The 23972-nt window shown below is 42.5% G+C and overlaps 2 protein-coding genes across 2 annotated transcripts in view; both read left to right on the top strand.

The window, feature by feature from the left end:
* Nucleotides 1-13913, top strand: part of hydin (HYDIN axonemal central pair apparatus protein) — a 175648-nt gene extending 161735 nt beyond the window's left edge. Inside the window, exons 76-80 of the mRNA XM_061722806.1 lie at nucleotides 1042-1211; nucleotides 3805-4003; nucleotides 6473-6645; nucleotides 6677-6885; nucleotides 13648-13913. Coding sequence (XP_061578790.1) covers nucleotides 1042-1211; nucleotides 3805-4003; nucleotides 6473-6645; nucleotides 6677-6885; nucleotides 13648-13913 — 1017 coding nt within the window. The remainder of the gene's footprint in view (nucleotides 1-1041; nucleotides 1212-3804; nucleotides 4004-6472; nucleotides 6646-6676; nucleotides 6886-13647) is intronic.
* A 9138-nt stretch (nucleotides 13914-23051) lies between these two features.
* Nucleotides 23052-23972, top strand: part of necab2 (N-terminal EF-hand calcium binding protein 2) — a 236510-nt gene continuing 235589 nt past the window's right edge. The window contains exon 1 of the mRNA XM_061722310.1: nucleotides 23052-23456. Coding sequence (XP_061578294.1) covers nucleotides 23052-23456 — 405 coding nt within the window. The remainder of the gene's footprint in view (nucleotides 23457-23972) is intronic.

Below are 23972 nucleotides of genomic sequence, written 5' to 3'. Positions count from 1 at the left end.
CCACGACTCTTTATGTCAAACCATTCAAAAGTTATGGCAGAAAATAGGAACTATCAAATATGGACCAATCAGCTGAAGAGTGGGCGCGCTTTTTGGCATCTAGCGTCGCCACGGTAACGCTTTTGACTGAGAAAAGTAATCCGCATAGTTGCAGGATGGAGACGCACATTTCGATGTATAACACACCTGGGTGCAGGTTATGGTTCGGGCTGCATTAACTGCCGAAGAAATGGCATAAATTGCGGCAAAATTACACGATTAATTCAAAATGGCCGACTTCCTGTTGGGTTTCGGCCATGGCGCCAAGAGACTTTTCTTTAAGTTGCGACATGATACAGGTGTGTACCGATTTTCGCTCATGTACGTCAAACCGCATTGTGGGGCTTGAGGCACAAAGTTTTCTAGGGGGCGCTGTTGAGCCGTTAGGCCACGCCCATTAATGCAAACCATGAAATATCACATTTTTCACCAGGCCTGGTGCAAAATTTGGTGACTTTTGGGGCACGTTTAGGGGAAAAAAGGCCCTAATTTCGTCGGAAGAAAAACGAGAAAAACAAAAATTCCTACAGATACAATAGGGCCTTCGCACTGTCAGTGCTCGGGCCCTAATAATCAATTTTATTTATAGAGCGCTTGTAAAAGATCTCAAAGACGCTTCAAAGACACAAAGATAAAACATCGAGAGCAAGAAAATGAAAAATTACAGGATAACAAAGATAAGAGATAAAAGATAAAATAAAGGATAAGAAACAAATCACACATTAAAAGCTGTTGTGAAGACGTGAGTTTTGAGATCTGAAGTCACTTCTAGACTCCTCAAAAACAAGCTGACACTTCATCTCGTCATCCAGAGTATTAAGAAATGTTTTCTGAATCTCAAAATAACGTTTGTGAAGAAACTAACCTCAACTATACAGTACAGGAAATTATTAAAAGTTTGATTCTGCCTTTGAAAACATTATTTTTGATGTGAACAGTCTTTTGAGTTAGATTTTTAATTTGACTGATCTCTCGTATTTCTGTTTTGACTGGTTCCATCAGGTGAAAAATGGGCCAGTGTTCACTTTCAACATTAAAGGAAAGAGTGTAGTGCCCACACTTGACTTCTCCTTCACCAAATTCAACTTTGGGAAGTGTTTCCTGCGCAGTCCTGGCACGTCACCACAATCCCAGACTCTAGTGATTAGAAACAAAGGCAAAAGAGACATCAGGTTTGTGTCACTTTCCCCAAGTTTCAGTCCCCAGTGAAATATAAATGTTTGTTTGTTCCAAAAATAACAACCTAAAACCATTTGAAAGCATAAAATCTGATTTCAAACTAATCCACAGAGCTGTCGTCTTCTTCACCTGCAGGCCGCTGAACTATAGATGCACTGGTTTGAGGATGTAGAGAGAATGTGTTGTAATGTTTTGGTGTTAATGTTTTAATTGTCGTCATGTTTTCTGAACTTTGGGAAAATGCATGATTATCCTGGGAATGGATTGCATCATCACCAGACCTATTTCCCATTGATGGATCTACAGAACATTTGCTAAACATGTTAACGGATGTTAGGCCCTGCTCCTCGACCTCACAGACATGTAGATCCATTTCATACGGAAGAGTATTAGGGCCAGGCAGCAGAAAAATTAAAATAATATTTTAGAGGAGGAAGATTTTTTTTTCATTGTGCACTTCGAGAAAAAAAGTTGAAATTTCGAGAAAAAAGTTGAAATGTCAAGATTAATGTTGAAGTACAATTTCAAGAAAAAAGTCGAAATGTTGAGAAAAAAGTCAAAATGATGAGAAAAAAGTTGAAATGTCGAGATTAATATTGAAGTACAATTTCGAGAAAAAAGTCGAAATGTCGAGAAAAAAGTCAAAATTTCGTGAATAAAGTTGAAATGTTGAAAAAAAAGGTTAAATTTCGTCTTTATTCACAACATTTTTACTTTATTCTTGAAATTGTATTTTAACATTAATCTTGACATTTCTACTTTTTTCTCGACATTTCAACTTTTTTCTCCAAGTGCACAATAAAAAAAAATCTTCCCCTCTCAAATATTTTTTCTACTCCATGGCCCTAATACTCTTCCGTAATTTAATCATCGATGGCTATGGCAATGTTTTCTTTTTTCTTTGGACACTTATCTTTATATGTTTCAATTGACCTACAATTGCTCCAGAATTGTGTTTTTTTTTTAGTCTACTTTCACCCTGTTTTCTTTCTTTTTTTGTGATGATGATGATGAAGATGATGATGATGATGATGATGATGATGATGATGATGATGATGATGATGATGATGATGATGATGATGATGATTTAAGTATGGCTTTTCTTCATATTAATTCACTTATTAATTTCCCTCTCAAACAGTGACTTCTGTTTCAGCAATTATTTTAAATACATGTTTCTAGCCCATGGACCCTTGAATGAGAGAAAAACAGAGCCGCTTGGAATTTTTATTTTTTCCTTTTTTTTTAACGTGTAAAGTTTTAAGCCTGGCTTCTAATAACTTTTGAATGTATTTTATTCTGCTTATATCACCTTATTAACCAATTCCTGACTGGGTTATTAGCTACATGTGTTTATGGTTGATGAAACTTTGTCCTCGTCAGACGTGGAAGGAGTAACGTTAGGCCGAGCTGGAACGTTACAATCTCCAGCTTTAGGCTTCGTTATTGCCACTAATTTATCCATCAGGTCTAACTAGCGTTAAATAAGAAATAGCCAAGTCAATTTCTCAATGAATTTTCTTTTCTTAAACAGCTAGCTCGTTTTGCCACTCTAAAGTTGACATTAGTCACATGACTCAAGTCACGGGAATCATTTATGTAGAGTTGTAGACTCAATAATTATTCTCAAAAGTAGATGTTGACAGCCTGTTAATGGAGTTTTTTCAATCATATATACATATATATGTTACGGTTAATGTAGAAAAATGGCTATTTTGCAAAATAGCCGGCTAATATGCAAAATAACCGTCAGGGCGGCTAATGTAGAAAAACGGCAGTAGCCGGTTAATGATGTGGACGTGTCAGACCCGACACTTTTTCGGGGAGTGTAACGTTAGGCTTCTCCAACAGCCATAAAGAGCCTTGTCAACAACAAGCATGTGCAGCTTATGGGCTTCTTCCATTGGCTGCTACGCAGCAACTGCACTGATTGGCGACTGTAAGTGACCGGTTTGAAGCGCGAATTTCATCCATTCAACTGAACTGTAGGCTATTCTGTAGTGTAGTAACTGGACTCTATCTACCAAATGAATTACGTTTGCTTAGTTTGTTTTGGTTTCATCAATTTGTGCAAATGGAGCTGGAGGAGGAGGATGCGCGCGCTTCGGGTTTGCGCGATTCGGGTTTAGGAGCTTCTCCTTCCATGAGAGTTTGTCTGTTTTGGAGGTGCAAAGAGAAGGTGGAATAGATCTTTCCTCACAAACACTGTCACACTGGATATGACCGGAGCATCGAGACTAGAGAGATGATTAAAAATGTGATTTCCGCGCACCATGAGCTTAAAAATGTATGTACTTTGCAAAATAGCCGTTTTTCTACATTAACCGTAACATATATACTGTATAGCCTATATATGATTATTATTATTTTTTTAACTCTCACAAATTATTTTGGTTAAAATTGAAGTTCTTTTGAGGTTGTCGGACCCCCTGCAGAACCTCCGTGGCCCCCCTAGGGGTCGCGGACCCCCGGTTGAAGACCCCTGGTCTAGATGAATGGCGTTTTCAAGTCTTTTAAACAAGTCTTTCTCTTAAACGGTGCTATCTAAGTTCAGATCATTCAAACCATTTATTTCACTTCCCTCAGCATCCAGTGCCTGTTCACAAACACCGATTACCTTGAGGTGGACTTTCAAGCGGATGTTTTATCCCCTGGTGCTGTGATGGAGGTACCGATCTCCTTCTACCCTCGTGAGCCACGTCGTTACCACGGAAACATCACTTTCAGCTTCAATAGCCGTGTCACCAAACAGGTGGCCATACTGGGGCAAGGCATTGAGGTGAAGGTGAGTAAAAACCAGTAAATCTGCGTGTGGCTGCAATGTTGGTAATAAAATGACTGAGTTGAGATTACCCTGAGAATTCTGCTTTCTAACAGCCTGTCCTAACTGCATGCGAGCGTCCGACTGTCGCGTCGCACTGCGTGGCATCGGACACACTCTGTCCACACTGAACGCGTTATCGGCCCCCACGTTCTACCACGTTCTTTTGATTGACAGCTGAGACTCGCCTTTTAAAAGGCTGATTTATGGTTCCGCGTTACACCATCGCAGACCTTACGGCGTAGGGTACGCGGCGCACTCACCGAACGGTGCGCGTCGCCGCGTACCCTACGCCGTCGATTTTACGCAGAACCATAAATCAGCCTTCATTCACCCGCCCGTGCGCTCCTGAAAGAAACTCCTAAAATTACTCCTAAAAGAGTAAAGGGACAAGTAAAGGATGGGTGAGTACTTGTAATCTTCCTACGTTTGTACTTTCTAAACAGAAAACAAGCTTATTATTCGGTGGAATAAGTGGGGAAAAAACCGAACGGTGACGCAACCGAACAGCGAACAGCGTGAGTGACCGGCGTGTGGTGTTAATGCAGCAAACATGTCAGCATGTCAGATCATTATGGGATGTGGGAAAAAGCAGAGGACACGAGAAATCCGGCAGGATCCGGCACAAATTAAGCCCTAATAAGATTAAGATAAGATTCTTATTATATCTTATTATCTTATCAGAACCTTCCAGCTCCCTGGCGATCTCCCTCCAGCAGCTGCCACTTTATTGAGGTTCTTGTATTGAAATCACTGTTTCCTACAGCGCTTTCAACTTTTTTTTTCAACTTTCAACCGGCTTTCAACGCGAGCGACAGGAAGAAAATAGAAGCAGGGTGTGCGACAAATGTCCAGCTCAAAACAGCACGCCGCGTCGCTCGCAACCAGTATAGACAGTGCAATAAAAAAATAAAGCAATGGAATTGTTTTTGACGCTGACGCTGACGCTCGCTCGCGTCGCATGCAGTTAGGACACGGTGTAAGGCCCCGTTTCCACGTACCAAAAAACGGTGGTGTTTTCATGCGTTTTGGCCGTTCGTTTACACGAAAACGAAGCTCAAAGTCTCCAAAAACGATCATTTCTGAAAACTCCGGCCAAAGTGGAGATTTTTAAATACTCCATCTTCACGTTTGCTTGTAAACGGAGAGAAACGGACATTTAGGCTTCAGAACGTCACATTATGGGACAGAAACGTCACCAGCGTCATGAGTGCGACCTGTGTTTACAATTTGTTTGGCCACCGTCAATATTTTCTTGTATTTTACTTGTTTTATATTCTAAAGTCTCACTTAAAAGTAACTCCACTTCTCTGTCACTCCAAACCAAAGACTCTGGTTCATCTTGGAAGTAACTGGAAGTTACTCGTGTCATTTGTTGATGCTTTTTTCCAGGATTCTGATTGGCTAGCATGACTTTATGCTTCTCTTTAGCCTTAGTACGGGCATGTTCAAATACTTTTTTTCTGAGTGCGCGTTGCTGTTTTTTAATGTCTGGAGCAGATGAGGTTACTGTGCATGAAACCCACTCTTTTGCGAGTTTCATCTCCCCGTAAGTCCTTACCGCTTTACACGTTGTGCAGCCCTAACCTGAATTTTCCATAAGAAGCCAGGGGTAGTAAGTCTGTTTCACCTTGAACTGAGCTGCTGTCCAAATAGTTGTGCATCCCATATCTGACCTGTCTCTGGACGTCCCACGCTCTCCTCTCCTCTCCTCCTGAATATCCTGCTGTAAAATCAAGCGAGCTGAAGGTTCCGGTGGACGACCTGGCTGACACCATCGCTGCAACTGCTCCTGTCGCCGCTTGTCCAGGCTTTTTTGACTCTTTTTGCTCTTTTTTTCATGTAGCTCTTTTGTATTTTTAAAAAAAGACAGTAAATTTAGCTTGTCTTTTGGACATGTTCGCTCTCTGCTCGCTCCCAAAATGCGCCAAATTTCAAGTCTTTTTCTGTCAGTGGTTGATGACACAGTAAGCGTCAACAGATCTCCGACTCCGACAAATGACGTTAAATCTTTATAAAAAAACATGAAATTCTTGGTATTTGCTCTGTAGATTAATACAGGACCGTCTCAGAAAATTAGAATATTGTAATAAAGTCGAAATGTTGAGAATAAAGTCGAAATGTCGAGAAAAAAGTCGAAATGTTGAGAAAAAAGTCAAAATGTTGAGAAAAAAGTCAAAATGACGAGAAAAAAGTCTAAAAGTCGAGATTAATGTTGAAATACAATTTCGAGAAAAAAGTCGAAATGTCGAGAAAAAAGTCGAAATGTTAAGAAAAAAGGCGATATTTGGACTTTATTCACGACATTTCGTCTTTTTTCTCGAAGTGCACAATAAAAAAAATCTTCCACTCTCAAATGTTTTTCTCTTGCCTGGCCCTAATACTCTACGTATGTTACAGACTCCAGTTTAAATCCTCTTTTTCTGGTCCTAGCTGGAAGATGAAGATCCATCACAGAAGAAGGTGAAGGTGGGAACTTTGGCCTTGGGTCAGAAAATGAAAAAGCAGGTGGCTTTACTCAAAAACACCACTGGATCCAAAGGTAAAAGGCAAAACAAACACGCCACAACTAAACAGCATGTTCTCAAGCAACGGTTAATAATAATGTCCTCTCTTCTCCCAGGATGTGTCAGTCAGCCCGGCGCGTGGGCTGACTCTTAAAGCGAGTGGTGGTTCCTGTGAGGTGAAGATCCTGTTCTCACCTGGACACTTCCTTCCTCCCTTCACGGCTGAGCTGCACGCTGACTCTGCAGGCTTGTTACTCCCTCTGCTGACCGTGCACGGCTGCTGCCAAGGAAAAAAAGTCTTTTGGATTTATTTTGGATTTTGGAGTTATGTTTACCAAAGTTGATGTACATGAAATGTTCTGTACATGTTCTGTACATGTTCTGTACATTAAATTATTATTTATTAAACCAACATGACTTTCTTACTGTGATGGACTGGCGACCTGTCCAGGGTGTAACTCCTGCCTCTCACCTGAAAATAGCTGGGATAGGCTCCAGCAGACCCCCGTGACCCTGCAAAGGATAAAGCGGGTATAGATAATGGATGGATGGATGGACTTTCTTACATACAAAAATATTTATTTTATGTTCTATATATTAGATTGTCTTATGCTAAACTGACTAATTTTTATTATGTTAAATGAACGCGTTTCTTTAATTTGTTTTACAGGACTGTCTCAGAAAATTAGAATATTGAGATAAAGTTCTTTATTTTCTGTAATGCAATTAAAAAAAAAAAAAAATGTCATATATTCTGGATTCATTACAAATCAACTGAAATATTACAAGCCTTTTATTATTTTAATATTGCTGATTATAGTTTACAGTTTAAGATTAAGATTCCCAGAATATTCTAATTTTTTGAGATAGGATATTTGAGTTTTCTTAAACTGTAAGCCATTACCCTGAGAATTCTGCTTTCTAACAGCCTGTCCTAACTGCATGCGAGCGTCCGACTGTCGCGTCACACTGCGTGGCATCGGACGCACTCTGTCCACACTGAACGCGTTATCGGCCCCCACGTTCTACCACGTTCTTTTGATTGACAGCTGAGACTCGCCTTTTAAAAGGCTGATTTATGGTTCCGCGTTACACCAACGCAGACCTGCTCCCCCTTAGCTCTCCTTAGCTGGAGAGCTAAGGGGAGCTCTCCAGCAATCAAGCTGGAGAGCCTGGATATAGTTCACTGATAAAGGCCCGGTTTCCCAGATCAGTTAAGAAGCTCTTAACAGAAAAGTCTTCTATCAAACCTTCTTAAGGAGCCTGTGAAAGAAAAACGTGTTTCCCAGAGTCTCTCTTAGCTTAAGAATCTCTTTCATTAAGAATGAAATGTAAGATGCTGCTTAATAGTGAAAAAGGTCAAGTAGCTAAATAAACTTCAGAATATTTTTTTGAGGTGAAGGATTCTGTTTTACTAGTCAGGAGGATACAATGTGGTCCTATCTGCTGATCATTATGATAATTTGTCCTTTCGTCCATCTTTTAAATTTAATAAAAACATATATTTCCTCATTATTCTCTTACCAAGACTACTTCTTATTTAGTTGCAGTCTTGTTTTCATCATGAAAAAGGGTCATTGAAGTATATTTATCATCTTAATTTTTCGTTATAACACACATAACGCACAAACAGCAGGGAATTAGTGCGTTAGGGAGCAGTGCTGCGTGTGAAAATGCGCTGATAGTGATCGGTGATTGATTTGCCTGGAATCAATTGATATAGCAGCCAAATTATCAAATAAATGACATTCATGATGATCGTTTTATTTGTGCGTAATGCATAAAACATATACAGGAACACACTTGTTATTCCTTATATTTTTTTTCCCCTTTGCTGTCACCAATGAATGCTAAACAATATAAATCTAAAGTAAAAAATATATCAACATTTGTGCGGGGTGCATTGTTTTAATATCTCGCGGCTGGATCTGTGAGTCTTTGTTCACTAAGATGGTTGTAAAGACTGGGTCAGAAGCATCTTACATTTCCTTCTTAATGAAAGAGATACTTAAGCTAAGAGCAACTCTGGGAAACGCGATTTTCTTGCAGGCTCCTTAAGAAGGTTTGAAAGAAGACTTTTCTGTTAAGAGCTACTTAACTGATCTGGGAAACCGGGCCAAGGGAAGCTGGATCAGAGTTATCAGTTCATGAAGTTAAAACCCCCTTCAGAAAATTACATTTTAGATGCTGCTGCATATCCTGGTTTAGACTCATGTACAGGATATCTGTTAATGTTTCACTATATTGTCTTTGGTATCATTTTAAAGGAGACCTTTTAAGCTTTCATTCAAGCTAAGATGTGAATCTTTCTGACCAACATAGAGGTCACTGCAGCTCTTTAAACTATAAACAACACACATTTTTACACCATTTTCACCTTAATGATATACTATCTTTTATCCCTGTGTCATCTAGGAACAACAGAGACACAAAATACAAAAACTGGAATACTCACAGGACCATAAGGATTCAGGAAATGTATAATATACCCCATAATATATCATTGTTGCAGGTCATTGTGAGCCTTAAACTAGAAGAGCATCATTAGGGTCCTATGAAACTATAACAGCCACTAATGTCACAAACTGGTCTTTATCTGCAAATACACGACATAAAGGACATAACGATGAGATAAGGAACCAGCTTAGTTTTATAAACAACATTAGAGACACAAAATACAAAAAAAACAAAAAATAAATACAAAAACTGGAATACTCACAGGACCATAAGGATTCAGGAAATGTATAATAAACCCAATTTAGAATAATCAATTAACCTGAAGGGTTGTAACTTCATGAGCTGATGATCCAGCTACCACTCAGGAAGGTTTTATACCAGAATATCATCTATAGACATGGATCTGTTCAAAAATCATAAGTAAGTTTGGTCACCTTGAGTGGTGCTGATATCTGGTCTGGAACATGGACTAATACCACAAACTGTCTTAACAGATTTTCTGTGTCTTCGTTCAGGTACACACAGAGTCCCTTTATGACACATTCTCTTCCTAGATTGACATCATCATCCTAAGGCAGAAAAGCAGAAGCACAAGTTGTTTTGTTTGAGTTCATGTCTGTGTAAATTGTCATTTGTCCAGGTAAAAGGGATTTTTGTCTTGAAGACAATCAATTGTTACACCCCCACCTCAGAGAGTATACTTACTTCACCCATGGGTGCAATGATGTCCCCTAGGCATCTGCCTATCTGTCCTCCTCTGTTTTTAAAACGTTTGATCAGTTTCTCAGAGTGAAAATCTAATTGAGAGAGAAATCTGGACTGCAGGGGCATTGTTGTGATCTGCTTAAATTCAGCATTAATCTGAAAAGGAGAATAACAACATCAACATGTGATATGGCTAGCGTTGCCACCTTTCAGAAATAGAAATAAGGGACGCCCTGATTTCAGCAGCGCAGGCGCCAAAAAAAGGGACATCCCCAAAACTTCTAAACTGCATAGAAATGTATTTATTGTATATGAAAGAACAACATGATTTGATTTAAAGTCTAAAGTGCTTTAATTGCATTGAACTTGCATGACTGTACAGACAGACAACCGTACTAGTAACTGTATGTCCACATAAGCCCAGATGTGTTTGCAAGTAAATATAAATATAGCTACAGCTGAAGGTGGTAAAATTAGAATATGGTGTAAAAGTTAATTTATTTCAATAATTCAACTTAAAAGGCAAAACTAATACATTACATAGTCTCATTACAGGCAAAGCAATATTAAACCTTTATTTGTTATAATTTTGATGATTGAATTGTTTATTGATTTCATAAAATATTCTAATTTTTTTAGATTTTTTATTTATTTTTTTATTTATAATCATCAACATTATAACAAATAAAGGCTTGAAATATCTCACTTTGAATGTAGTGCTCGGCCAAGATGACCAAGAGCCGGATGACTCTGAGGCCACGTTTCCACAGAGCCGAGTATTTACAAAAACGGATATTTCCCCCTCTACGTTTTGAAAAATATCCTCGTTTACACGAACCCTCATAAATATACTGTTAAGGTGCTATGAGCAGCCAAACCTGCAGGGGGCAGTGTAACGAGAAGATACATTCATGCTAGCCAATCAGAATCCTGGAAAAAAATGTCGACAAATGACACGTGTGAAGCCTGAATAATATGGTTCCGTGTTAAATCGACGGCGTAGCCTACTGTACGTACGGAGCGCGTCGCCGCGTAGCCTACGCCGTAGCTCTGCGTTGGTGTAACGCAGAACCATAAATCAGCCTTGACTGCCAGTTACTTCCAAGATGAACAAGAGTCTTTGGTTTGGAGTGACAGAGAAGTGGAGTTACTTTTAAGTGTGACGTTAGAATATAAAACAGGTAAAATACAAGAAAATATTGACGGTTACAAACAAATTGTACGTTGGGGGTAATTGTACGTTTCTGTCTCATAATGTGACATTCTGAAGCCTAAATGTCTGTTTCCCTCCGTTTACAAGCAAACGTGAAAACTGAGTTTTTAAAAATCTCCACTTTGGCCGGAGTTTTCAGAAATGATCGTTTTTGGTGACTTTGAGCTTTGTTTTCGTGTAAACAAATGGCCAAAACGCATGAAAACACCACCGTTTTTGCTCCGTGTAAACGGGGCCTGAGTCTGGTGAAGACAGTATGTCCGTGTCAACACATCCACTGGACAGGGATGAGGATTCATCACAGGAGTGATGGGCAGCTGAGGTGGGGGGTGTATTAGCACACTGAGGAGTGGAGGTAACTGTCATGGTAATCACTCTAATTGTCCCTCTATCCTGTACTTCATCCATTGAAGTGAGGTTCAAAGTTAGAGTCAAGTCCACATTGTCTTTGTACCTCACCAACTAGTACAGCGGTCGGCAACCCAACATGTTTTAGAGCCATATTGGACCAAAAACACAAAAACCAAATATGTCTGGAGCCGCAAAAAATGAAAAGTCTTGTATCAGCCTTAGAATGATACGGAGCCCCTAAAGGGACACGTTTTTTTTTTTTTTTATAATGAGTTTTAAGCGTGCGCGTGAAACCTTTAAGTGAGCACGTAAAGTTGTTTACTTGCAAGCAAAGTGGAAATGTCCTTATAATGGAGTCCCAGGTTAAAATATAGCTCAGCTAAATCCTGTAATGTCATTTCCATTCATAAACAGAGCAGGAGCAACTGTACGGTCTCCTGTTCCAGCAAAACTCCCATGTACTTGTTTTTACGCGCTCACGTAGAACAACTTTTAGGCGCTCACTTATAAGTTTTGCGAGAACGTGTGAAACTTTTTAGTGAGTGCATAAACGTTTTACGTGCTCACGTAAACAACTTTACGTGCTCACTTAAAGGTTTCACGCGCACGCTTAAAACTCATTATAAAAAAAAATAAAAAATCCGTGTCCCTTAAGGGGCTCCGTAGAATGAAGACAACACATGCTGCATGTTTCTATATTAGTTAGAACTCGGTCCTCAGCTGCAAATGTAGCTGCAAATGTCTTTCCACATGACTCTTTTTGTTATTGGACAACTTCTCGCTTCAGGCAATGAATGCAAATAATTTGCTCCAAGAAACGTTGAATCCTCTACGGAATATTGCAGCATGCATGCAGGAGAAAAAATATTTGAGAGGAAGATTTTTTTTTATTTTGCACTTTCATTTTGAAATGTCGAGAAAAAAGTCAAAATGTCGAGATTAATGTTTAATACAATTTCAAAAATAAAGTCGAAATTTCACCTTTTTTCTAAACATTTCAACTTTACAGTATTCACGAAACTTTGACTTTTTTCTCGACATTTCGACTTTTTTCTCATCATTTCGACTTTTTTCTCGAATTATATTTCGACATTAATCTCAAAATTTCTTCTTTTTTCTCATCATTTCGACTTTAGTGCACAATAAAAAAAAATCTTCCCCCTCTCAAATATTTTTTCTCTTGCATGGCCCTAATACTGTTCCGTACAAATCTTCGTTAACAGAAATGTTTAAATGTAATATTTATTCTACACATTTTTACAGCATTAGAAAACGTTCAGAATGTTTGTGTCGTGTTTGTCCTCCTACAGAAACCATATTAACACAAAAAATATTTTGTATATATATGAAAAAGCTCCAGGAGCCACTAGGGCGGCGCTAAAGAGCTGCACGCGGCTCTAGAGCCGCATGCAGCTCTAGAGCCGCATGTTGCCGACCCCTGGTCTAGTTCATTAAGAGTTCCTGGGAGTCCATTTGGGAAAGTCATCCTTTGGCTGCTGTTGTCACCCAAGATGACTGTGAGGGCATTCATGCTTCTACGTTTCAGTCTTTAAAAACAAATACAGTAACAAAGAGGAAAAAAAGGTTAATGCTTATTGTTTTATGTTAATCACATTATTGTTCCTCTGTCAACACAATAATTGATGCAACATTGGTTTCTCATTTTCAATTTACTCATATAGTATGACCAGTGTTTCCCCTAAAATGTTCCCCTCACTTTCATTTTGTAATTTGCACAACCACTAGCTGACCAAATCCATCTGTACTAGCTTCAAGTTCAACCTAAAAAAATACTCAGAGGCGGATACAAATGAGAAGCCTAGGATGTGGCCCAAAAGAATCAGTATGACATGCAATACAGTATGACCTATAATAGACAAAGGGATTTCAGAGAAACTCCCAGTATTAGTACACAGCAGAATGTGCAGGGAAAATAGATGTGATGATACAAAGGCAGACAGAGTGACAGACTCCAAAGACAAATATCTAGTAACAAAAAACCCCATAGAATTCAGCATGCACATCACCAAATGTGTTAAAAAAAACAATTACTTAGGAGTGAAAATATTGTGACTGATTGTTCAGCCTGACCATTAATCACCATTTTGGTGGTTTATGGACCTTTAATGATGATCTGCCTTTTTAAGGGACTGAAAAGCCACTCAGTCTTTCTGTCACTCAGTGGGCGTAACCCGCTGTGAAGTTGCATCTGTGACATCATGCGCATTCCCTCTATAGAGCATCTTCCCCTCCCTTGTTGTCACTTTTGCAGGACGTTTATCTTTGTAAACGATATACTAGATAGATGAACGCGTTCTCAATATGTCTGTAAGAAGTAATCTGAGGTTTACGAGGCAAGGTACGTTTATTTGTAGAGCACATTTTAGCAACAAGGTTCATTCAAGGTGCTTTACAAAATAACTACTTGTGCTGCTTGTGGGTGGACAGTCCCTGCTTCAGTGTCAGGGGTGTGGACGGCATCCCGTCCAAAACAACCCACAGTATCAAGGTCCAAGCTCCCCCAGGAGGAACTCCGGACGAGCAGTGGTTTGGGAGGCTGAGCGTCTCCAGCCAGGGCTCAGGGCGGAGCAGCAAGCCTTGCTCATGGGTCTACTACCTGAAAGGCTACCGGCATGATTAAGCTTAAAGACACAAAGACGCAGAATTTCACACAGATGATAAAAAGTATGCATTAAGACCAGAGGTGGGTAGTAACGTTACATTTACTCCGTTACATTTACTTGAGTAAGTTTTGGGAAATGTTGTACTTTTAGGAGTAGTTTTGAATCACTATACTTTTTACTTTTACTTGAGTAGATTTGTGAAGAAGAAACTGTTTCTCTTACTCCGCTACATTAGGCTACGTTGAGCTGTTACTTTTCTTTTATCCCTTTTATCCGCGTACGCGTCAATCTCATGACATCACTGGGTGATTCTTTGGGAAATATGTTTGTTTTTGCATGTTTTGTCACATTTACACAGACTCAAACACACACAGAGTTTCTATGAGTTCATGTTTGTTCTAGTTCTGCTGGTTAAAAAAGAAAAGTACAAAGGCTGGAAATTTGGTGCTACTTGTGCTTAATTTATTTTTTTATTCTGTTATTTTATTTATTTTATTATTTATTAAAGTACTTGAATTTACTTTAAGATTATTTTAATTTAAGCTATTTTTTATTCATTTTGATTTATTTTTTTGATTTAATTTGTCTGAAGATGATTATTTTGTACTTTTATCTGTTTGAATGGTTGTGTTAAAAAAATAAATCAGACGTTACTCAACAGTTACTCAGTACTTGAGTAGTTTTTTCACCAAGTACTTTTTTACTTTTACTCAAGTAATTATTTGGATGACTACTTTTTACTTCTACTTGAGTCATATTATTTTGAAGTAACAGTACTTTTACTTGAGTACAATTTTTGGCTACTCTACCCAGCTCTGATTAAGACATACTGTATTTAAAGACTTAAGACCTAATTTTTCAAATTAATTGTGTTGTTTAAATGTCATGTATTGAGTTTCTCTTTGCACCTTCAGCATCATTTATATTAATGTGTATATAAATTAACATTTGCCTCAAGTTGTTTTATGTAGTTTACCTCGTTGTGCTGGGTTTTTTTTTTCAATGTTTTTTTTCTGATTTATTAAATAAAGTCTGCAAAGAAACTATGTCTGCCACTTATTTCCACACGGGGGCAACCACGTCTTGTGATTTGATCTGAATTCAATATTGAGTTGAGTTGAGTTGAGTTGAGTTATACTTTAATGTGAACTAGGGGCATTTGTTTTAGGCATCAAATACATGCATAGCGTATAAAAACACATACAATCAACACACACACACAGAAACAGATGACTAGTGAGAAACCAAGCAGCAGTGAACGACATTGCACATACCCTATAGGCAAAAATTGCATCTATCCCGGAACCTCATTACATTTCATTATTGGTACAGTATGAAAAAAGCAAGAACAAAAAATAAAAACAAGCTATTTCCTCATTTCCTCATTAGCAGCATGGTAGGAAAGATATAAAAACAAGGACTGACTACTACAGATCAGTCAGCAGCTTAGTTACAGCAGATCAAGTCTGCTCCTGTCCCCTATCTGTCCCGGTGGGGACACTGCCCTCTAAAGGGAGGACAGGTAGTTTATTTAATAAGGGCAGGGAGGTGGGGAGAAAAGAGAGCTTGTTTTGTCCTGTTTACGGCCTTTTGGTGAGTCTGTCAACTTTCCAAGGAGGAGACACTTATTACTAAAGGTTACATCCGTCACATCACACATGCACATAAACCTGTCCTGAGAAAATGGACTAATTGTTCAGGATGCACTCCTTTATATTAAATAATGATAATAATACTAAATGAAACTTCTGATCCTCACTTTGCGATGCAGCAATTCTCATAAAACTGGCAGTATGCACGTTCTTTTGTTGATGTTTCAAGATGAAATAAAATGATGAATATCTTATCGCAAGCAGAAGAAAAACTGTTCTGCATTACAACTATTTTGGACAACAACCTGTAAAACTGCACAAACATAAACCTATACAGATAATAATAGTTTCTATATCCAGACTCTATAATTGCAGAATGAGTGTATTGTAACATTAATATTAGTACCATTATGACACAAGATATATTACAGAAAGTGCAATAAAGTCGTTTTCAATCACTAAAGGAAATGCCCCCTCGCATCCCGTGAGGATTTTAACGCAATGTATTGGTTTATGGGTTTTGGGGGGTAATGTAGGGTGTGTGGGGGTGTTTTGGGGGTAATGTAGGGTGTTAGGGGGTCTTTTGGGAGTAATCTAGGGTTTGTTGAGGTGTTAGGGGGGTAATGTAGGGTTTGTGGGGGTGTGTTAGGGGTAATGTAGGGTGTGTTGGGGTGTTTGGGGGTAATGTAGGGTGTGTTGGGATGTTTGGGGGTAATGTAGGGTGTGTTGGGGTCTTTTGGGAGTAATCTAGGGTGTGTTGAGGTGTTAGGGGGGGTAACATAGGGTGTGTGGGGGTGTTTGGGGTAATGTAGGGTGTGTTGAGGTGTTTTGGGGGTAACATAGGGTGTGTGGGGGTGTTTGGGGTAATGTAGGGTGTGTTGAGGTGTTTGGGGATAATGTAGGGTGTGTGGGGGTCTTTGGGGGTAATGTAGGGTGTGTTGAGGTGTTTGGGGGGTAATGTAGGGTGTGTTGAGGTGTTTGGGAGGTAATGTAGGGTGTGTTGAGGTGTTTGGGGGGTAATGTAGGGTGTGTTGAGGTGTTTGGGAGGTAATGTAGGGTGTGTTGGGGTGTTTGGGAGGTAATGCAGGGTGTGTTGAGGTGTTTGGGTGGTGTGTGGGGGTGTGTTGAGGTGTTTTGGGGTAATGTAGGGTGTGCGGGGGTGTGCAGGGTTAATGTAGGGTGTGTTGAGGTCTTTTGGGGGTAATGTAGGGTGTGTTGAGGTCTTTTGGGGGTAAAATAGGGTGTGTTGAGGTGTTTGGGGTTAATGTAGGGTGTGTTGAGGTCTTTTGGGGGTAATGTAGGGTGTGTTGAGGTGTTTGGGGTTAATCTAGGGTGTGTTGAGGTCTTTTGGGGGTAATGTAGGGTGTGTTGAGGTGTTTGGGGTTAATGTAGGGTGTGTGGGGGTGTTTTGGGGGTAATGTAGGGTGTGTTGAGGTCTTTTGGGGGTAATGTAGGGTGTGTTGAGGTCTTTTGGGGGTAATATAGGGTGTGTTGAGGTCTTTTGGGGGTAATGTAGGGTGTGTTGAGGTGTTTGGGGTTAATGTAGGGTGTGTGGGGGTGTTTGGGGTTAATGTAGGGTGTGTGGGGGTGTTTGGGGGTAATGTAGGGTGTGTTGAGGTCTTTTGGGGGTAATGTAGGGTGTGTGGGGGTGTTTGGGGTTAATGTAGGGTGTGTTTAGGTGTTTTGGGGGGTAATGTAGGGTGTGTTGAGGTGTTTGGGGGTAATGTAGGGTGTGTTGAGGTGTTTGGGGGGTAATGTAGGGTGTGTTGAGGTGTTTGGGAGGTAATGTAGGGTGTGTTGGGGTGTTTGGGGGGTAATGTAGGGTGTGTTTGGGTGTTTGGGAGGTAATGTAGGGTGTGTTGAGGTCTTTTGGGGGTAATGTAGGGTGTGTTTAGGTGTTTGGGGTTAATGTAGGGTGTGTTGAGGTCTTTTGGGGGTAATGTAGGGTGTGTTGAGGTCTTTTGGGGGTAATATAGGGTGTGTGGGGGTCTTTTGGGAGTAATCTAGGGTGTGTTGAGGTGTTAGGGGGGGGTTAACATAGGGTGTGTGGGGGTGTTTGGGGTAATGTAGGGTGTGTTGAGGTGTTTTGGGGGGTAACATAGGGTGTGTGGGGGTGTTTGGGGTAATGTAGGGTGTGTTGAGGTGTTTGGGGATAATGTAGGGTGTGTGGGGGTCTTTGGGGGTAATGTAGGGTGTGTTGAGGTGTTTGGGGGGTAATGTAGGGTGTGTTGAGGTGTTTGGGAGGTAATGTAGGGTGTGTTGAGGTGTTTGGGGGGTAATGTAGGGTGTGTTGAGGTGTTTGGGAGGTAATGTAGGGTGTGTTGGGGTGTTTGGGAGGTAATGCAGGGTGTGTTGAGGTGTTTGGGTGGTGTGTGGGGGTGTGTTGAGGTGTTTTGGGGTAATGTAGGGTGTGCGGGGGTGTGCAGGGTTAATGTAGGGTGTGTTGAGGTCTTTTGGGGGTAATGTAGGGTGTGTTGAGGTCTTTTGGGGGTAAAATAGGGTGTGTTGAGGTGTTTGGGGTTAATGTAGGGTGTGTTGAGGTCTTTTGGGGGTAATGTAGGGTGTGTTGAGGTGTTTGGGGTTAATGTAGGGTGTGTTGAGGTCTTTTGGGGGTAATGTAGGGTGTGTTGAGGTGTTTGGGGTTAATGTAGGGTGTGTGGGGGTGTTTTGGGGGTAATGTAGGGTGTGTTGAGGTCTTTTGGGGGTAATGTAGGGTGTGTTGAGGTCTTTTGGGGGTAATATAGGGTGTGTTGAGGTCTTTTGGGGGTAATGTAGGGTGTGTTGAGGTGTTTGGGGTTAATGTAGGGTGTGTGGGGGGTGTTTGGGGTTAATGTAGGGTGTGTGGGGGTGTTTGGGGGTAATGTAGGGTGTGTTGAGGTCTTTTGGGGGTAATGTAGGGTGTGTGGGGGTGTTTGGGGTTAATGTAGGGTGTGTTTAGGTGTTTTGGGGGGTAATGTAGGGTGTGTTGAGGTGTTTGGGGGTAATGTAGGGTGTGTTGAGGTGTTTGGGGGGTAATGTAGGGTGTGTTGAGGTGTTTGGGAGGTAATGTAGGGTGTGTTGGGGTGTTTGGGGGGTAATGTAGGGTGTGTTTGGGTGTTTGGGAGGTAATGTAGGGTGTGTTGAGGTCTTTTGGGGGTAATGTAGGGTGTGTTTAGGTGTTTGGGGTTAATGTAGGGTGTGTTGAGGTGTTTGGGGGTAATGTAGGGTGTGTTGAGGTGTTTGGGGGGTAATGTAGGGTGTGTTGAGGTGTTTGGGAGGTAATGTAGGGTGTGTTGGGGTGTTTGGGGGGTAATGTAGGGTGTGTTTGGGTGTTTGGGAGGTAATGTAGGGTGTGTTGAGGTCTTTTGGGGGTAATGTAGGGTGTGTTGAGGTCTTTTGGGGGTAATATAGGGTGTGTGGGGGTCTTTTGGGAGTAATCTAGGGTGTGTTGAGGTGTTAGGGGGGGTAACATAGGGTGTGTGGGGGTGTTTGGGGTAATGTAGGGTGTGTTGAGGTGTTTTGGGGGTAACATAGGGTGTGTGGGGGTGTTTGGGGTAATGTAGGGTGTGTTGAGGTGTTTGGGGATAATGTAGGGTGTGTGGGGGTCTTTGGGGGTAATGTAGGGTGTGTTGAGGTGTTTGGGGGGTAATGTAGGGTGTGTTGAGGTGTTTGGGAGGTAATGTAGGGTGTGTTGGGGTGTTTGGGGGGTAATGTAGGGTGTGTTGAGGTGTTTGGGAGGTAATGTAGGGTGTGTTGGGGTGTTTGGGGGGTAATGTAGGGTGTGTTTGGGTGTTTGGGAGGTAATGTAGGGTGTGTTGGGGTGTTTGGGAGGTAATGCAGGGTGTGTTGAGGTGTTTGGGTGTTTTGGGGTAATGTAGGGTGTGCGGGGGTATGCAGGGTTAATGTAGGGTGTGTTGAGGTCTTTTGGGGGTAATGTAGGGTGTGTTGAGGTCTTTTGGGGGTAAAATAGGGTGTGTTGAGGTGTTTGGGGTTAATGTAGGGTGTGTGGGGGTGTTTTGGGGGTAATGTAGGGTGTGTTGAGGTCTTTTGGGGGTAATGTAGGGTGTGTTTAGGTGTTTGGGGTTAATGTAGGGTGTGTTGAGGTCTTTTGGGGGTAATGTAGGGTGTGTTGAGGTCTTTTGGGGGTAATGTAGGGTGTGTTGAGGTCTTTTGGGGGTAAAATAGGGTGTGTTGAGGTGTTTGGGGTTAATGTAGGGTGTGTTGAGGTCTTTTGGGGGTAATGTAGGGTGTGTTTAGGTGTTTGGGGGTAATGTAGGGTGTGTTGAGGTCTTTTGGGGGTAATGTAGGGTGTGTGGGGGTGTTTGGGGTTAATGTAGGGTGTGTTTAGGTGTTTTTGGGGGTAATGTAGGGTGTGTTGAGGTGTTTGGGGGTAATGTAGGGTGTGTTGAGGTGTTTGGGGGGTAATGTAGGGTGTGTTGAGGTGTTTGGGAGGTAATGTAGGGTGTGTTGGGGTGTTTGGGGGGTAATGTAGGGTGTGTTTGGGTGTTTGGGAGGTAATGTAGGGTGTGTTGAGGTCTTTTGGGGGTAATGTAGGGTGTGTTTAGGTGTTTGGGGTTAATGTAGGGTGTGTTGAGGTCTTTTGGGGGTAATGTAGGGTGTGTTGAGGTCTTTTGGGGGTAATATAGGGTGTGTGGGGGTCTTTTGGGAGTAATCTAGGCTGTGTTGAGGTGTTAGGGGGGGTAACATAGGGTGTGTGGGGGTGTTTGGGGTAATGTAGGGTGTGTTGAGGTGTTTTGGGGGTAACATAGGGTGTGTGGGGGTGTTTGGGGTAATGTAGGGTGTGTTGAGGTGTTTGGGGATAATGTAGGGTGTGTGGGGGTCTTTGGGGGTAATGTAGGGTGTGTTGAGGTGTTTGGGGGGTAATGTAGGGTGTGTTGAGGTGTTTGGGAGGTAATGTAGGGTGTGTTGGGGTGTTTGGGGGGTAATGTAGGGTGTGTTGAGGTGTTTGGGAGGTAATGTAGGGTGTGTTGGGGTGTTTGGGGGGTAATGTAGGGTGTGTTTGGGTGTTTGGGAGGTAATGTAGGGTGTGTTGGGGTGTTTGGGAGGTAATGCAGGGTGTGTTGAGGTGTTTGGGTGGTGTGTGGGGGTGTGTTGAGGTGTTTTGGGGTAATGTAGGGTGTGCGGGGGTGTGCAGGGTTAATGTAGGGTGTGTTGAGGTCTTTTGGGGGTAATGTAGGGTGTGTTGAGGTCTTTTGGGGGTAAAATAGGGTGTGTTGAGGTGTTTGGGGTTAATGTAGGGTGTGTGGGGGTGTTTTGGGGGTAATGTAGGGTGTGTTGAGGTCTTTTGGGGGTAATGTAGGGTGTGTTTAGGTGTTTGGGGTTAATGTAGGGTGTGTTGAGGTCTTTTGGGGGTAATGTAGGGTGTGTTGAGGTCTTTTGGGGGTAATGTAGGGTGTGTTGAGGTCTTTTGGGGGTAAAATAGGGTGTGTTGAGGTGTTTGGGTCTAATGTAGGGTGTGTTGAGGTCTTTTGGGGGTAATGTAGGGTGTGTTTAGGTGTTTGGGGGTAATGTAGGGTGTGTTGAGGTCTTTTGGGGGTAATGTAGGGTGTGTGGGGGTGTTTGGGGTTAATGTAGGGTGTGTTTAGGTGTTTTTGGGGGTAATGTAGGGTGTGTTGAGGTGTTTGGGGGTAATGTAGGGTGTGTTGAGGTGTTTGGGGGGTAATGTAGGGTGTGTTGAGGTGTTTGGGAGGTAATGTAGGGTGTGTTGGGGTGTTTGGGGGGTAATGTAGGGTGTGTTTGGGTGTTTGGGAGGTAATGTAGGGTGTGTTGAGGTCTTTTGGGGGTAATGTAGGGTGTGTTTAGGTGTTTGGGGTTAATGTAGGGTGTGTTGAGGTCTTTTGGGGGTAATGTAGGGTGTGTTGAGGTCTTTTGGGGGTAATATAGGGTGTGTGGGGGTCTTTTGGGAGTAATCTAGGGTGTGTTGAGGTGTTAGGGGGGGTAACATAGGGTGTGTGGGGCTGTTTGGGGTAATGTAGGGTGTGTTGAGGTGTTTTGGGGGTAACATAGGGTGTGTGGGGGTGTTTGGGGTAATGTAGGGTGTGTTGAGGTGTTTGGGGATAATGTAGGGTGTGTGGGGGTCTTTGGGGGTAATGTAGGGTGTGTTGAGGTGTTTGGGGGGTAATGTAGGGTGTGTTGAGGTGTTTGGGAGGTAATGTAGGGTGTGTTGGGGTGTTTGGGGGGTAATGTAGGGTGTGTTGAGGTGTTTGGGAGGTAATGTAGGGTGTGTTGGGGTGTTTGGGGGGTAATGTAGGGTGTGTTTGGGTGTTTGGGAGGTAATGTAGGGTGTGTTGGGGTGTTTGGGAGGTAATGCAGGGTGTGTTGAGGTGTTTGGGTGGTGTGTGGGGGTGTGTTGAGGTGTTTTGGGGTAATGTAGGGTGTGTTGGGGTGTTTGGGGGGTAATGTAGGGTGTGTTTAGGTGTTTGGGGTTAATGTAGGGTGTGTTGAGGTCTTTTGGGGGTAATGTAGGGTGTGTTGAGGTCTTTTGGGGGTAAAATAGGGTGTGTTGAGGTGTTTGGGGTTAATGTAGGGTGTGTTGAGGTCTTTTGGGGGTAATGTAGGGTGTGTTTAGGTGTTTGGGGTTAATGTAGGCTGTGTTGAGGTCTTTTGGGGGTAATATAGGGTGTGTTGAGGTCTTTTGGGGGTAATGTAGGGTGTGTGGGGGTGTTTGGGGTTAATGTAGGGTGTGTGGGGGTGTTTGGGGTTAATGTAGGGTGTGTTGAGGTCTTTTGGGGTTAATGTAGGGTGTGTTGAGGTCTTTTGGGGGTAATGTAGGGTGTGTTGAGGTCTTTTGGGGGTAATGTAGGGTGTGTTGAGGTCTTTTGGGGGTAATGTAGGGTGTGTTGAGGTCTTTTTGGGGTAGTGTAGGGTGTGTTGAGGTCTTTTGGGGGTAATGTAGGGTGTGTGGGGGTGTTTGGGGTTAATGTAGGGTGTGTTTAGGTGTTTTTGGGAGTAATGTAGGGTGTGTTGAGGTGTTTGGGGTTAATATAGGGTGTGTTGAGGTCTTTTGGGGGTAATATAGGGTGTGTTGAGGTCTTTTGGGGGTAATGTAGGGTGTGTGGGGGTGTTTGGGGTTAATGTAGGGTGTGTTTAGGTGTTTTGGGGGGTAATGTAGGGTGTGTTGAGGTGTTTGGGGGTAATGTAGGGTGTGTTGAGGTGTTTAGGGGTAATTTGGGGTGTGTGGGGGGTTTGGGGGGTAATGTAGGGTGTGTTGAGGTGTTTGGGGGTTGTTTGGGGGTGTGTGAGGTGTTTGGGGGGTAATGTAGGGTGTGTTGAGGTGTTTGGGGTTAATGTAGGGTGTGTTGAGGTGTGTTTGGGGGTAATGTAGGGTGTGTGGGGGTGTTTGGGGGGTATTGGGGGGTAAGGGTGTGTGGGGGGTGTTTGGGGGGTAATTTAGGGGTGTGTGTGGGGTGTTTGGGGGGTAAGTTTAGGGGTTTTGTGGGGGTGTGTTTGGGGGTGGTACTGGGTTGTACTGTGATGTAGGGGGGTGGAGGAGGGGGGTTGGGTGGGGGGGGGGGGGGGTTGGTGGGGGGGGGGGGGGGGGGGGTTGCGCTCCGCAGCAAAAGGATGTGTGAGCAGGCAGCGCGCTACTGTCGGGACGGAGTCCACAAACTGCTCAACAAAGAACAAGCCCAACTCGCAGCGCAGGAGAGCCGCGAGCCGCAGCCGAACCCCCGCGAGCCGCAGCTGAACCCCCGCGAGCCGCCGAACCCCGTAGCCGGTCAGGACAGCGAGTCCGCGACGGCAGCGCAGTCCGGAGCCAGCGGAGCCCAGCCCGGTGGAATCGACGGGCTCGTCCGCTGGATCGTCACCAAGATGAGCGACAACAAGAGCCCCCCGGGCCGGGACTCGAGCCGGGACTCGAGCCGGGAGTCGAGCCGGGAGGTCGCGTCCAGCCGCGAGGACGCGGCCGCGGCGCACGACCACTTCTTCGCCGCGGAGCCGCGCAGGGGCATCTCCGTCATCCTGGACGTGAGTACCGCGCCGGGCGGAGAGCCGCCCCTGGGGGGGCTGGGGGGGCCGCACACAGACCTGAACTTGGGGCTCTGAGCTCCCGCTTTGTTATGGAGTAGTGATGGAAGAGAGACTAGGGGCCAAAAATGTTTCCTAGGGGGGCCAGATGCACCAAAACTAAAATCCATCATTACAGGACTTTTTTTTTACGTTCTAACTTGACTGCATATAAATTAATGGTGTATATATACATATATATATATATATATATATATATATATATATATATATATATATATATATATATATATATATATATATATATATGCATTTTTAATATATAATATATATTTATTATATATATAGGACTATATTATCTATATATACATTTATTTATTTATTTTTTTTTTTTATTAAGCTCAGAAATACTTAACGTAAAGTAACGTTAAAGTAACGTCGACTGATATGCATTTGGCCCAAATGATTTGTGATGAAATGCATAACTGACGATAGAATCTCTGTGACCGGCAAGTG

Source organism: Cololabis saira, chromosome 5, assembly GCF_033807715.1.
Source record: "Cololabis saira isolate AMF1-May2022 chromosome 5, fColSai1.1, whole genome shotgun sequence".
NCBI lineage: Eukaryota > Metazoa > Chordata > Actinopteri > Beloniformes > Belonidae > Cololabis > Cololabis saira.
Note: the sequence above shows the minus strand (reverse complement) of the source record. Positions and strands in the feature narration are given on the sequence as shown.